General features: G+C 36.8%; 1 protein-coding gene across 8 annotated transcripts in view; it reads left to right on the forward strand.

The window, feature by feature from the left end:
* The window catches only part of LOC139978485 (uncharacterized), a 42,757-nt gene extending 30,686 nt beyond the window's left edge, over positions 1-12,071 (forward strand). For 7 of the 8 annotated variants that reach the window (XM_071988758.1, XM_071988762.1, XM_071988763.1 and 4 more), the window contains 12 exons: positions 630-849; positions 1,797-1,943; positions 2,944-3,236; positions 4,292-4,484; positions 5,032-5,112; positions 5,656-5,708; positions 7,108-7,242; positions 8,410-8,546; positions 8,927-9,189; positions 9,816-9,893; positions 10,430-10,577; positions 11,321-12,071. In XM_071988758.1, the coding sequence (XP_071844859.1) occupies positions 630-849; positions 1,797-1,943; positions 2,944-3,236; positions 4,292-4,484; positions 5,032-5,112; positions 5,656-5,708; positions 7,108-7,242; positions 8,410-8,546; positions 8,927-9,189; positions 9,816-9,893; positions 10,430-10,577; positions 11,321-11,457 (1,885 nt within the window). In that variant the 3' untranslated portion in view covers positions 11,458-12,071. The remainder of the gene's footprint in view (positions 1-629; positions 850-1,796; positions 1,944-2,943; positions 3,237-4,291; positions 4,485-5,031; positions 5,113-5,655; positions 5,709-7,107; positions 7,243-8,409; positions 8,547-8,926; positions 9,190-9,815; positions 9,894-10,429; positions 10,578-11,320) is intronic. The other variant, XM_071988764.1, reaches the window with a different exon arrangement.
* Positions 12,072-15,862: the final 3,791 nt, after the last annotated feature.

Here is a 15,862-nt window from a genome sequence, read left to right on the forward strand (position 1 = left end):
ACACTGATACATTATCTATGACACTGATACATTATCTATGACACTGATACATTATCTATGACATTGATACATTATCTATGACACTGATACATTATCTATGACATTGATACATTATCTATGACATTGATACATTATCTATGACACTGATACATTATCTATGACATTGATACATTATCTATGACACTGATACATTATCTATGACATTGATACATTATCTATGACACTGATACATTATCTATGACACTGATACATTATCTATGACATTGATACATTATCTATGACACTGATACATTATCTATGACACTGATACATTATCTATGACACTGATACATTATCTATGACACTGATACATTATCTATGACATTGATACATTATCTATGACACTGATACATTATCTATGACATTGATACATTATCTATGACACTGATACATTATCTATGACACTGATACATTATCTATGACATTGATACATTATCTATGACACTGATACATTATCTATGACACTGATACATTATCTATGACACTGATACATTATCTATGACATTGATACATTATCTATGACATTGATACATTATCTATGACACTGATACATTATCTATGACATTGATACATTATCTCATTATTTCCAGACATGCTTCAGGGCTGAGTCATGGTCTTGGTTCGTCACCTACCCAGCAGGCTGCAGTTCAGTCCTTCCTGCAGAATTATAAGAAGGCGATTGATGTCTTGACTAACTCGGTCAAGGTTCAGCCTAACGCTCCATCTTACATCCTCCTGGGGAAGACACAGATCAAGGCTAAGAAGTACAGAGAAGCAGTCGAGAGTTTAGAGAATGCTTTAGAGTTCATGGTTAGTGTTTGTCTCTGCGCCTTCTCTTTGGAACAAACTCCCTTTTCATGTTCGTGACTCTCCCTCCCTTTGCATTTCAAGACACAACTTAAAACATTTCTGTTTGATTCCTATTTTTTTTTGTATTTATTTCCCCTTGGTTTCCTTTGTCTCTTTCCTACTTTGTAAAGCTATTTGAAATACTGTATTAAGCGCTATATAAATGTAATTTATTACATTATTATTATATTTAAAAATATTCATTTAGGAAAAATACAGGAAACCAGTATAATGCGGTATGTGACGTCAGCACATTGAGTTCAAGATGTGATCCCATATCAATTCCTCTAAACTCTAGAGGAGGCTTTTAATTCAAGTATAGTCGCAATTCATTTACTTACTTTGTACAGCCCTAATGCATTGTTTTAATAAAGTTCACATTTAGTTCATTTGAAGAAATGGTGCTTTATTCCTTCTGTAAAAAAACTAAAAATATTTTCACAAAAAAAACATGCATTTAGTTTGTAATAGGCATAATGACAGCGTATAAAATTTGTCATAAATAAACAAACTCTGCTTTCTATTTCAAACCTTAAGTTATGTTTTGTGAACAATGATATTTGATGTTTGTAAAACTGCTCATTTTCATCCATCTAGCTTACTTGAAAATTTAAATAACTCTTTAAAATCTCTAAAAGTTTGAATACTTTCTCAATTGACAGGGAGCTAGTTACTTATCCTTCAATCTTTACTTTGGTTTCTATTCTGTCTTTAAATTAATTAAAGTTAGAAACAAATAAAGATGGAACTTCTACCATGCTGTTCCATGTAGTTATCACAAGCTGCTAGCCACTCACTTTATTCGTTGTACATACTATGCCTATAGTATGCAGCAGTTAGTATAAGGTAAAATCTTGTGCATGTCCTAATAATAAGATATACCGTTATTAATATTTACCCTCCACCAGAAACCCTGGAATGATCGGCAATCGTGGCCTGCGGAGGCCGCAGAGGTGTATTACTTGATTGGAATGTGTCACACAGAGATTCCAAACCATCTCAAGGCATTTGAAGCTTTCAACTGTGCCATTAGGATCAACAATGAGTACCCAGAGGTAATACAAATAACTGTGGTTTTCATGAAAGCCCCCTTTGTTTTAGTCTTATCTATTGTCTTGTATGGTGATGTCATTTACCCTCCTCCTGTATTATTGTTTATATTTAGTTTTTATTATACCAGAAACCAATCTGTCCTTAATTGTGATCTGTCTCTGAAGATGTATATAATATATGTGTAGTATCTGTTCCCTTAGGGAATGGTGATACACACCTGACGATGATCACACAGTCACAGTCCCGATGCAAGGGGACTGGGGCTGAGAGCGGATCAGTCGTTTGGTAGTTTGGTTTTCGTGCCCAGGTTCTTTCCTGGGTGACTTTTTCTTAAAAAGTATATAATATATGTTAATTCTAATTTAAAAACATAGGGCTGTGAAATTATTTAATTCGTCATAACGGGTGTCGTTATTTTCTCTTTAGTTTTAATTGTTCCTATTTCTAGTTTTGCACATTTTGACACTTTTCAGCCTCTTTCTACATACTTTTACGAATTTTTATTTGAATATTTTCTTCACTTTATACATCTCTTACACTTCCTACATTTTTTGGCATACCTTTACATACTTCCTAAATTTGTATATTCTTTTACATATTTTAATAAATTTCTTACTCATATTTATAACTGAGCAGGAGGAACGTTTTGATTTTTATGATACATTTCGTTGAATAGATGATTTGAATTTTGAAGTTAGCCTACTTAGGGTTCCAAACCCTCGGTCTGTATGTGCTAAGATGTTTAGAGATTAACATTGTAATACTCCAGTGATATTCTTTGGAAATTGTCTGATAAAAACTGAATTGTAGCAGGCTTTACTTGCTTGTGCTGTGCTATACAATCTTGCTGCATGTATTCCCTGCCCCTTATTTGTCCAGAATTAACTTTTGAATGAAATACCTAAGTATGTCTTCATGATATTTAAACATTTTTCTTGACCCTTAAAAAATTGATACCAATGAATTTGTTCTTTTATTGTTGCAATTTTTATCATTCTTTAGGCATATTACCAACGAGGCTTGACTAGAATGAAACTGAGGCAAAACAAAGGCATTTTGGACTTCAACCGAGCATTGTCCCTGAATCCGGAGTTGTTCCAAGCATATCTGAGCCGAGCTGCATATTACGGGATGAAGAAGCGTTATTCAAAAGGAATATTCAATTGTAACGAGGCAGTTAGGCTGCAGCCAAATAGTGTCAGGGCATATCTCTACAGGTACTTGTTACTTATTCAGATCAATCATAACAAGGCAGTTGGGCTGCAGCCAAAAAGTGTCAGGGCTTATCTCTACAGGTACATGTAACTTACTTATTAAATGTGGAAATTTTGTGATGACTTTTTGTCCATTTTCACTCCTCGAATCAAATCTACAGGTCAGTCTTCCAAAACATGAGGTGTCAAGTTAGGAATTGTAGGGGGGGGGGGGGTTGTAATAGCTCCCTTAGTTTTTTGAATAATTGTTTATGTGTTTGCATTTCTATGTGTGTTTGTGTTTTTCTTCTTCTTTTAATTTCTTTCATTTTCTGTTGTTTTGTTTAGTTTTGATGTGGTAACATTAGCCTTAGCTCCTCTATCTCACCATGGTAACATAGTATTAAACATAACAAAGTAAAGTATGAAATTGTGAGCCTGTAGTGGTCTCAAATAGAAGGAAGAATGTTATGCCTTACTTTAATGTCTGCTAAGAACCTTGTCCATCGATCCCTGAAACGAATGGAATTTCTTCGTTCTACCTTGACAAACATGACCTGTTAATTTTCATACTGTATCATGTGGATATAATATGTTGATTAAGTTATCCTGAAAGAAGAGCTCTAAATCTTTAATATTTTTATCTATTTGAGGCAAATTTTATTGCGTTAAAATGTTATTTAAAACACAACCTCTTATTTAAGACACCTCTTATTTAAGACACAGCCTCTTATTTAAGACACAACCTTTTATTTAAGACACAACCTCTTATCTAAGACACAACCTCTTATTTCAGACACAGTCTCTTATTTAAGACACAACCTCATATTAAGACACATACTCTTATCAAAGACAAAATGGTTTTGTTGGGGATAAGTTTTATCTCAAAATGTCATATCTGTTCATTGTACTACTAACTTCATCATTGATTTAAATACATCGTTTAAGTCGGTCAAAATTGAAACATTTCCTTTAGTTGAACATTATACGTCCCGATTAGATTGGGGGAAGGGATGGTTTTCATGAAGATCGAGGTAAGGGGAAGTTTTAAAGAAGGTGGTAAATGGGTGCCTTTATATGAAATGAGCAATTTTCTTGTAGAAGATAAAGCAGTGTGTGTAAAATTTAATGTTCTTTCTTTCATTTCTTTTCTACAGGGGTGCACTGAAGTATTACATCCAAGCATACCAGCTTGCTATCATGGATCTGTCCAAGGCCATTGATCTAGACACAGCATGTTCATTGGCTTACTTTAACCGAGCTGTATGCTTCCACACCACGGGAGACTTTGACAGAGCACAGAGGGATTATGGGATTGTGTTAATGCTTGGAGAGGAGAATGCCTTGAAAGTAAGGAACAGTAATGCTCTTTGTCGTGAACACTGATTTATCAGCTCGTAATTGTGAACACTAATTTATCAGCTCTTTAATGTGAACACTGATGTATCAGCTGTTAATTGTGAACACTGATTTATCAGCTCTTTAATGTGAACACTGATGTATCAGCTGTTAATTGTGAACACTGATTTATCAGCTCTTTAATGTGAACACTGATGTATCAGCTGTTAATTGTGAACACTGATTTATCAGCTCTTTATCGTGAACACTGATTTATCAGCTCTTTTTTGTGAACACTGATTTATCAACTCTTTATCGTGAGGACTGAAACCACCTGGTAGGCTTTGTTCTTAAACTGATGGCCTTTTCATTTGGAAAATGTTTCTTCAAACATCCAGAATACATTACATAGTTTGTTTGACATTTTTTAAGTTTGATATTATATGTAAATTCACACTCATTTGTGAAAAGTTGTTATTTAAAGTAATTTTGAAAGACTTTTTCAATCAAACTGTTGATATGACTACAAGTGTTGACTATCTCTCTACTTTTTCCCTAGGTACTGATCAATCGAGGTCTGATGTATCTAGCACAGAAAGATTACAAGAATGCCAGAGAAGACTTCCTGCAGGCAGTCAAGGTATATCCAGGGTTAACAATAATAATAATAATAAACAGTTCTTATATAGAGCAACTTACAATAAAGTCTCGCCGTGCTGTACAAAAGACAGTGAAAGATATGTACACAATATACAATAAGAGTAAACAAAACAATTATAACAATGAAAACAGGTGTGTCTTAAAAACAGTTTTGAACATCTCCACAGACACGACATTCTTGATGTTGAGTGGGAGTTTATTCCAAAGGAGGGTTGAGGAGTACTGGAAAGATCGCTCGTCATAAGATTTAGTGGACACAGGGTGCATAGAGAGCAATGATTGGGTGCTAGAGCGCAGACGGCGAGTTGGGGTATAACTTTGAACAAGTTCACCCCCAGTAGTGTGGCGCAATACCATGAATACATTTAAAGGTTACAATATTATTCTTTATGGATATCCTCATGATTGCCTAATTTGCATTGTATCCTTGAACCTAATCCCTGATTGTGACACTAATTAATGAGTGCTGACATGAATGTCGTCATTAACTATATATTTTACTTTTCTTTTATTTCAACCCCAGGTTAACCCCAGGGATCCAAAGATTAGACACACACTTGCCATCTGCTGTCACAAGTAAGTTTGTTTTTATGGGACATCTTGTGAAGTGCCCACTCCCTTGACAGGTAGCAAACAAACTTGTGTTTGCTGTTTTCTGTTACCAATTTCCTGAGTATGTGATCTTATCAAGTAGCCAGCCTACCTATATTACTACCTGTTTGAAAAGCAGTAATCATATGCTATTGCATTATACGGCTCAACACTGTTCAATTCTCCACTCGGGGACATCAAAACTGCTCCTACCCAAATACGATGCTGATTGAAAGGTCATTTTCAGTCAACAGAGGTCAAAATCTGGAAACCTTGTAAACTTTCAACTCAACCATATCTTTTGATGAGTGGTTTTTCTGTGACCTATTTTAATTGATTGAGAGGGTTTTTCCACTAGTAACTGTAATCTGTCAATCAACTTTCAGAAAGGTATTACCTTTGCAAGTTATCTGGAGCTTTTTTACTGGTTTTACTGGTACTTGACTAGTTGCTCTATCAATCAAGTGATCCCGTATACAATATCCAAACTTATGAGGCAATGAACCATTAAGCCTGATAATTTTCTGGGTTCTGGATTTTTTTTTTTCTCTCATAGAAAATGTATTTAACATTATCATCATTTTACGAAACAAAAACTACCTGTTAGTTGTAAACGTGGTATTTTGCAGACTATTTTGAATTACATATTTTGGTTAATTCAGTACATTATATACCGATAGTAGTATTCTATTTAGATGATAAAGCAATTTCATCCCAATGTTTGTTTAGTTTTAAGAGTTAAAAGGACATCACACTAGCAATCACTTCTTGTGATGTCAAAAGACCTCTGAAGGCTTCGTTACTTGCAGATAGAATATGACCAAAGGGAGTAAAGATGAAAATGACAGATAATGTGTAGATTTGTACTGTCCTAACCATAAACCACATATAATAAATCATGTATGTATTTATGTATTGTATGTTTTTTAGATCCTCCTGCAAGCAGGAACTCACAAAGAAGCCTCATTGGCTTATCAAAGCCGCAAGCTGACCGAAGTCAGTCTCTTAGATTCATATTTAACGTCCATGATTATGAATTGTCAATTGTCAACAACTCTGTAACTGGATACATTAATCTTGGAGTGACTCGAACCGGGAACCTTATGATTGGAAGGCACCGGCGTTACCCTCTGAGCTAAATCCGAAATCATATTTAGAGCAGACTACATTCTCACAAATAACCACTGTTTAATAGTAAATTAATCATTTGAGGTACAGGTCACTTGATACTTTGCCTCATTCAGTTGAAAAGAAAAAACATTCCTTGAGAATTTGATGAGATTTACATTAGTACGTTTAATTCAAACTGTATAACTGTTCAATTTTTCTCTAATGTATCATATCGTGAAATAATCATGAACTTTTATCGAATATTCATCGACAGACTAAATAGATTGGAAGAGGCTGTGAAGATCTACACGGAGGCCCTGCAGGTGAATCCTTATTTCTTGGAAGCGTATTTGGGTCGGGCCAGCGCCCTCATGGACTATGGCCACATGGTTACCATTACCCTTGCAAGGTACGTGTCTATGCTGCAGTTCCATCGACCATCTGTGTCGCCCACCACCTTGTGCTTCTGTTTTCAAGTATTTTTGTCAATCTACGAGATTCTCATAATTATTCTGATTTTTATTTTTGCTCCCCACATGGGTATAACCCTGCTTTTCTCTGACCTTGTTTCCTTATCAACCTAGTTCTTGATATCCCAAAGTCACCCATATTTTTTCTAGATATAAAACCACAAAATATTTTATACCTGGGGACTGATTATATTGATTTAATCGATAACACGTTGGCTGAAAACTAGTCAACGGCAACACACACTTTATTAAAAATTTGAGGAAACAAATCACCTCCACACAAGGAGATACTTTATTCCATTGACCACTTTGTTACCAATATTTTTTTTTCTTTCGTTTTCAAACTGTTTTGAGACCTGTAGTTTGGGTTTCAGTTCCAGTTTATTTCTCCACATCACCTCAGTGAGGTATAAGAGACATTTACACGGTACATTTCAATAACCATCCAGAGGTTAACAGTAGGACAAAGAATATTAACATATTAAAGTATGAGCGTAGGGAGTATAAAGAAAAGAATGACACACTTTCTTTCAACGATTTGTGCTGAATAGTTTGAGAGGAGAGAGAGGGTGGGTGGTCGGGGAAGACTTTGGAAAAGTCTAAACATCAAAACAATTTTTCAAGAACCTCACTGGCTTCCTATTCTAGACCATGCGAAATACGAGACCGCATTGCTCCCTTACAAGGCCTTACTCAGCATTGTCCAATACATCTGACTGATCTCTTGTCGGAATACCAGCCTTCTCGCTATCAGCAATCACCTTCACAGTGCTTGCTCTGTACCACGTCCGGTGACCCCTCGTTGTCTGTCGCAGCTCCAGCGACATGGAACATACCATCACATATTTGTAGCCTAATATCTGTGAACTCCTGCAAAACGCTCTCTCAAAACTTACCTGTTCAAGGACTGCACTTTTGTTAAAGGTCAGGGACACGCGACAAATTCCCCTCTTACTCTTCTTGGGATATAACTAAATACACTCAAAAAGTTGGAACCCAAAACGTTAATTAATTACATACTACTTAGCTAAAAGCAATATATAAATCTATATAAATCTACTGCATTATTATAATTATTATTATTATATTATTCTCTGTACACACAGGAGAGACTGTGAGAGGGCCTTGCATCTAAATCCACAGAGCCTAGAAGCAAGGGTAGCACTGGGCTACAATCTGCAAGTATGTGGCAAATTCAAGCAGGCCTGGAACCACTTCACTGCAGCCTTAATTGCCAACCCGAGTGAGTCTTATATCTGCTTCATGAACATCAAAGCATCCAATGAAACAACCTTTTGTCCATTCTGTAACGGAATGGAAGTGTTTGCCTATTTCGGCTTCTTCCTTGACTTTACTCCTGCACATGTCTTTGGAACCATCCAATATCTATCCATGGATATGCTGATATATGCATAGAAATTTGTTTATTTCATTCTAAATCTATTACAAGTGTAGTGTTAGTTGTTTCTTGATTGAAGTCATTATTTCTCTTTTGTTCAGATAGTTGCATTGATTGTTGTGTATTTAAGCAAGGTCGGGACTGCCGTGAGCCTTATGTAAGAATCTTTCTGGATTACGGAAAAATCACAACTTTTGCTCCATTTTTTTTGGTTGCCTTCTCAGATTTCCAGCCGGCTCTCGAAGGAAGAGCGATTGTCTGCTTACAGATGAGTGACCCAGCGGCCGCTTTGAAAGATTTGAACGCCGCCCTGAGGATAATTCCCACCGCAGAGCTGCACACCAATAGGGGCGTAGTCGAGCAGTTTGTGGGAGACTCGACCGATGCGATGAATGACTACCAGAATGCTATCAAGATAGATCCGACATACTCATTAGCGTACTTTAATGCTGCTAACCTTTACTTCCAAAATAGACAATTCATTCAGGTAATTGTAAATAAGCTACAGGTAAAATGTGAATAGTGCAGAAATCATACCTCATACCCTTGCCCAACCCCCTCCCCCCACCACTCTCTAAAAAAAAATGCAAAAGACAGAAAATAGTCTAAGGAATTAAACTGTAATTGTCATTAAAGTGTTAAGATTATCAATGTGATACCTCACAACCCTTCCTACCACCCCCCCCCCCCACCCCCAAAAAAACTACAAAGTAATTCAAATATGCTGGGAAATGGGATAGAGTTGTAATTGTCAATTAAGTGTTAAGATTAATTATGAAATGCCGACATGATACCTCATACCCTTGCCCCCCCACCCACCCCCCCCACAAAAATAAATAAGAAAGTCAAATATGCTTTGAACTGGGATAGAGTTGTAGTTGTTGTTTAAATGTTAAGATTAATTATCAACTTATTATACCATTGGGGGCAAGAAGTAATAGTTTCATAATACTTATATTCAACCTGATAGAACCTCCACTGCCTAACTTTAGAAATGCAAGCAACTCACTTAGTTTACAAAATAGCAGAAGTGTTTACATAAATGTGAAATTTTACCTCTCATTTTGGTTGCTCCATTTGTCATTTGTTATAATGTGCTATTATTTCCTTTAGGCGAATCATTACTACAACAAGACACTTGAATTCAACCCCAATGATGAGGCTGCAGTCCTGAACAGAGCCATCACAAGGGTACGTTCAGGGTAGAGGGGGCTTATTATTGTTATCAATTTTGAATTTTCTTTTTGTCTATATAAAGTATGAAGACTGTTGGTTGTATATTATCTTTTGAAGACATTTACACATGGCTGAACCTGAAATCCTTTAAAATACCATGAAGCCTTTTACATCAAGAGGTAAAGAAAGAAATTCCCCACATTAGTATTTTTTTGGTGGGTCATCTGCATATGAATATCATTCCAACGTGTTTGAATGCTTAATCCTGATTGGCTAATAGTAGTGTATGAAGGGTGCTTAATCCTGATTGGCTAATAGTAGTGCATTAAGGGTGCTTAATCCTGATTGGCTAATAGTGCATTGAGGGTGCTTAATCCTGATTGGCTAATAGTAGTGCATTGAGGGTGCTTAATCCTGATTGGCTAATAGTAGTGCATTAAGGGTGCTTAATCCTGATTGGCTAATAGTAGTGCATTAAGCACAACTAAACAGTATTATTTTTGTGTTCATGATTCGATCTGCTGAAGTGACTCTTTCTTACTTCTTTCCAGGTGCTTCTACGAGATGCTAGGGGTGCTCTGGAAGATTTCCAGCACGCTGCATCTCTCAGTCCTTACTCTGCTCACATATTCTTCAACAGAGCAAATCTATTTGCATCTCTACGGCAGTATGAATTGGCGGAAAGAGATTACACAACTGGTAGGTTCCATTGACCCTTAAGATTACACAACTGGTAGGTTCCATTGACCCTTAAGATAACACAACTGGTAGGTTCCATTGACCCTTAAGATTACACAACTGGTAGGTTCCATTGACCATTAAGATTACACAACTGGTAGGTTCCATTGACCATTAAGATTATACAAACTGGTAGGTTCCATTGACCTTTAAGATTACACAACTGGTATGTTCCATTGACCATTAAGATTACACAACCGGTAGGTTCCATTGAATGTTAAGATTACACCACTGGTAGGTTCCATTGACCCTTAAGATTACACCACTGGTAGGTTCCATTGACCTTTAAGATTACACGAACTGGTATGTTCCATTGACCCTTAAGATTACACCACTGGTAGGTTCCATTGACCCTCATTTTATGAGATGCGTGTCACAAAATTGAGAAGGCATTTTGAAATTTCACACACAATGCAAGTATGTTACTTTATGAAGTGACCTTAAAATTGATACATTGTTACAGCAATTTGTAGCATTTGCATATGTGCCACCATTTTGCCTTGTAGAGGGCCTCCCATTTTGCAGAACACGTGTGATGAACAGCATTTGAGCTACTCACTCACTCACCCACCCACCCCACCCTCCCTCCACCCATGCTGTATGTCAGGGGGGTGGGGACAAGCCTGATCGAGTCACGCGAAGCTCTGCTCCTTCCCCTCCTCTATCATGACCTCACCGTAATATTTCATTTATCTTCTCTAAAGCATTAAAACTGTTGCCGGATGATCCAATGGTTCACAAGAGGCGAGCAGACGTCAGAAGTAAACTAGGACGGAAACGTGATGCAATCGACGACTACAGGCGAGCTGTGGACATTCAAAGCAAAGTTCTTGTTTATTGACTTAGTGTCGGAAAATGATGCTTGCCATTTTCATAACTTTGGAAGTAGACTGTTTGACTGTTATGTTCTACATGAATGACGTACTGCGGTTAAATACACATAGCATATTAAAGAGTCCCATGTGGTTCTTTTTTGTTAATTTGCTATTTAATCTGCTGGAATGCAGCAAAGTTGTTTGACTACTTCATTTCAGGTTTATAACACTACATGTGGTACGGTAGCAACACTGGGCTAGCTAGCTTACCCCTTTGCTGCTGAAAGTGTCAATTATTTTTGAAACCTATCTGTTGTGGTTGTCTTCCCACGTTGCAATAGTGGTAACGTGTGTCTCTACCCACATCTTAGATATATGGTAAAAACACATAATGAATTGATAAAGAACCAAAAATCATTATTTTTGACTTCCCATTTGTACAGTTTATTTTGTATATGAAACTAATATATATATGTTTTTTAATAGAATGTAATATTTTGTGCTTTCATTAATATTCAAAGAAATTTATTTATTTACTGAAAATGTATTTTGATTAGAGACAGTTCTGTTTTTCTTCTATTACTTAAATTAAAGTATCGACATTCCGTCCAAAAGCTGGTAATAAAGAATGGCTCATTCTTACTTTTCATTTTGTTTACTTTTATTCCTATTCCATGTAACAAAGCAGACTTCACTTAAGACAGGTTAATTTATTTACCGATTCCAACTATCCATATGTGTGTTTTAACTTCTATGTCATCATTGCCGATGTGCTTTTTCCTTAGCCTGGTTAATTTCCGCTTGGTAGAGGTCGGCAAACGTCAATGCTGCCCTCGCCAAATGGTGTTTAGGGTGTGACCTTTTATGCCTCCTTGCTTTACATACTTATGTAAACGATGCATACTTACGTATTATGTGAGTTACATGCTTCATTCCTATCCTGGTTCAGAGTGGCGTCGCATGTGCTCTCATAGCAGACAGAAGTCCTAAGTAATATGGAAGTATCCTATATGTTTTAAATACTGTATGCATTAAAGGGCTCAATATCCTTATTGTATACTTCAGGTTATGTCATACATAGCACATCTGATCATCATGATCACAGCTGTACAGTACATATCCAGAGGCAGCAGAAGTGGGTCCAATCTTGGGCCTGGTGGGGGGGGGGGGGCTAGCAATACCTGCGAGTTTAATGTTAGGGAATAGACCACAAAGTCTCCTCAACATCATAATGGTACCATTTCTAATTAGGTTTCTTAATTTCTGAACAAAAGGGCCCTTTGTAAATAACAAAAAGTGCACTTTTAACAAAAAGGGGCACTTTTTTGAAGAGGTACTTTTGAGTTTCTCATAAACCTTGAGGGTAGGTGGGGGGGGCAGTAACATGTTAAACCCCTCCCAGCTCTGCTGTCTCTGTACATACCATGCTGCATGTCTTGCAAAAGGAATAGAGAATTTGTGCAAGTCCTCCATGCAAAAGATGAATTATTTCACACTGCCACATCAAAGCAAATCACAGTAATGTGAACTCCACACCAAATGGAGATTACATGAGCTTGTTCGATCTATTAGGACAGTTGTCAGCTACAACAAGAGAGAACTCTATGGGCGATCTGCTAATTCATCAGGCAAGTTACCTGTATATTTTCAATGATATATATATATTTCCATAACTTTGTTACAAATGCACCCAGTTCTTAGCTATCAGAAATTCAGAATACTAAAACACAAAGGCTTGATAACCAGGGAGCTGCATTAGAGTAGCAGCTCCCTGTGATAACAATGCAAAATAATCTACTGATAATTTGTCAGACAAAGCAAACCAATGTTTGCAACTCCCATTCTTGTGTTTTTTGCCCTGCATTATTATATTTTCAATTATATCCAATGTAGAGGCCATGGTTGCCTGAATGAGGTGAATAGGATGAAGACTACTTGTATCGCCATGACAATAGTACAACCACATTGCCCTCATAGATATGAACCATATTAAAAATACCGTGTTCATATATAAATATGAACTGTTTCTTTCAAGAGAGATGTTGGTTGGTTCACTCTTAGTAAATTCATAAGCTATTTTAAGTCTTGTATTTTATGATTATCTTATCGCATCAACAATACCATCTACAGGTATTAATACTCAAAGCAAATTCTTAACAGACTGTGGCTATTACATGACTTGATAAATGGAAAGTCTTCAATTATTCCATGAGACACAGAAGCCAGAATGAAGTTATACACGAATGGCTTCAGTCAGATTAGGTGGAGGAAAGAGAAGTGATGCACTTGTAAGGCTTATTTTTGATAGGTCCAGGTATAAGTTGGTAACGGTAAGCCGGGCCTAACACTAGTAACGTTAAACCGAGCGTAAACATGAAAGTCTTCATAAATAGTCTTGAAAAGCAGATATTTGATTATAAGTTCCTTTTTATTAATTCTTGGTATATAAATAAACTCAATGATGAACACAACTATAAGCTCCCACAAGTTCCATGGTTACAGGATCTTCAATATTTTAAAGAATCAGTAGCTGTTATGAGACCCAAGTCCAATTGTGAACTTAAGACTTTGTGTTTGGAAATGTATGCAGTAGCTTTGCATTTGTAACGCATATCAATCACATCTTCATCCTTCCAGCCACGATAATTGCTTGCATCAACCCGCCACACATGAAAAGCAATCATCTTGTCACTCCACCACAGTGATGAAATACTTAAAATGGTTGATACTGGTAAATGCCATTCACAGCCATCTCTCCAGGGATACAAAATGTAGTTTCAGCATTCTGTGAAGGTTTCAAAAGCTTGCTATGGTTAAGCATCCTGTCTTATTGATCTATGACTTGGTCATTTCATTGCAGAGTAATATTCATCCAGTTTCTGTGTTAGTAACTTTACATCTACTCTGTGCTTCATTAGAAATTGTCCTTGAAAATGGAAGACCGGTATTTCATATCTATACTGCTTGTACCAATGTTTGTTCTCAGGAGTTGTAATATCAACTTCTTCCAAAGTAAACTGAAATAGAAAATGTTAACATTAATTATTTGTAGATAATTTCTTTAAAGTAAAAAAGTTAATGGCAAAGCTTGTAAACAGTGGCTATGCTTTACGCTAAATAAAAAAATGAATAAACTAAATTCTAATATCCCTCCCTGAGTTTTGATTGCTCCCCATAAACAATACAAATGAACAAACTACTGTATACCCTAAAATATGACCTACAAGGAACCTGTTTGAAAAAGATTTTGGTAAGTCTGTATGACATGGGCGTCAGCAGGTTTCAGAAAGTGGGGGGACACTATACTATCTAAGCGGAGCGCCACCATTGGTTGGCGCGTAGCGTACCAGAAAATTTCGGGTACATAAGACCCCCTAGATCGCAGGAGACGGCCTTCCTGAGTCGTTTTTAGTTACATCAGAACCAGATCTGTGAGGAGAAATTTTGTCTCACAAAACTAAATTCCGACAGAAAGTACTGGTAGAAAGATGCCGTTCTGACACCAAGGGAAACGAATTACACAGCGTCCATCTCAAACGAAATATTTTCGGTAGTTTGGTATCATATAATACCCTGCATACAGGCAGAATACTGTCTGTAGGGCCTAAAATATATGATATTACCTTCCTGGTGGGGTCTTCGACTTGTTTTCAAGTTGAAATGCGTCGTTTTCTCTGATTCACAGTGTAGGGCAAGGGGAATTCCATTTCTGGCGAGAAGGGGTGCTTCCACAAAACACTCTAAAACATCGTTCAAACATCGCACAAACTTTTATCAGAGGTCTCGGACGAAGCGGGGAGGGTGAATATCGGAGGAAGGGGGATAAAGGGCCAAGCACTGTTCTAATTTCCAGTGCAATTTATTGATAATGATTCTTAAGTTAGATTCTACTTGAATCAGCTCAGCAATTGTGATAGAAAATCGCGCATATGCATGTGATTTTTTTAATAACTGCTCTGAAAAGTGGGGGGGACAAATGATATGATATCCCCTCCACTTTTGAAAGTGGGGGGGACATGTCCCCCCCGTCCCCCACCTGTTGACGCCCATGCTGTATGATATCATGCAGCTTGCCTATATTTTTATGCAATAGTTTTACCATTACTTTTAGATGGTTGAATGGTTAATACCAATTTACAACTACAATGATTGGAATCATACATGCTTACATACAAAGTGTGCTTAACATATATATGGTTTTCATTAATGGTTTTGTGTTCCTGGACATTTTTCGTCTGTGACAGAAGTTATGAACAACTATAAGGTTTACCTTGTTTGGAAAGTCCTGCAGCACCTCCTTGGCATCATCACACAGACTACAATTTTCCTAAAAGAGGAACAGCAAGGTGACAATAGTTATGTTGACATTCTTTGATCAGTCCTAACCTGATGTATCAATTAAATCTAAAAATATTTGTACTGTATGCAGTA

The sequence above is a fragment of the Apostichopus japonicus genome, chromosome 13 (assembly GCF_037975245.1).
Source record: "Apostichopus japonicus isolate 1M-3 chromosome 13, ASM3797524v1, whole genome shotgun sequence".
In the NCBI taxonomy this organism is placed as follows: domain Eukaryota; kingdom Metazoa; phylum Echinodermata; class Holothuroidea; order Aspidochirotida; family Stichopodidae; genus Apostichopus; species Apostichopus japonicus.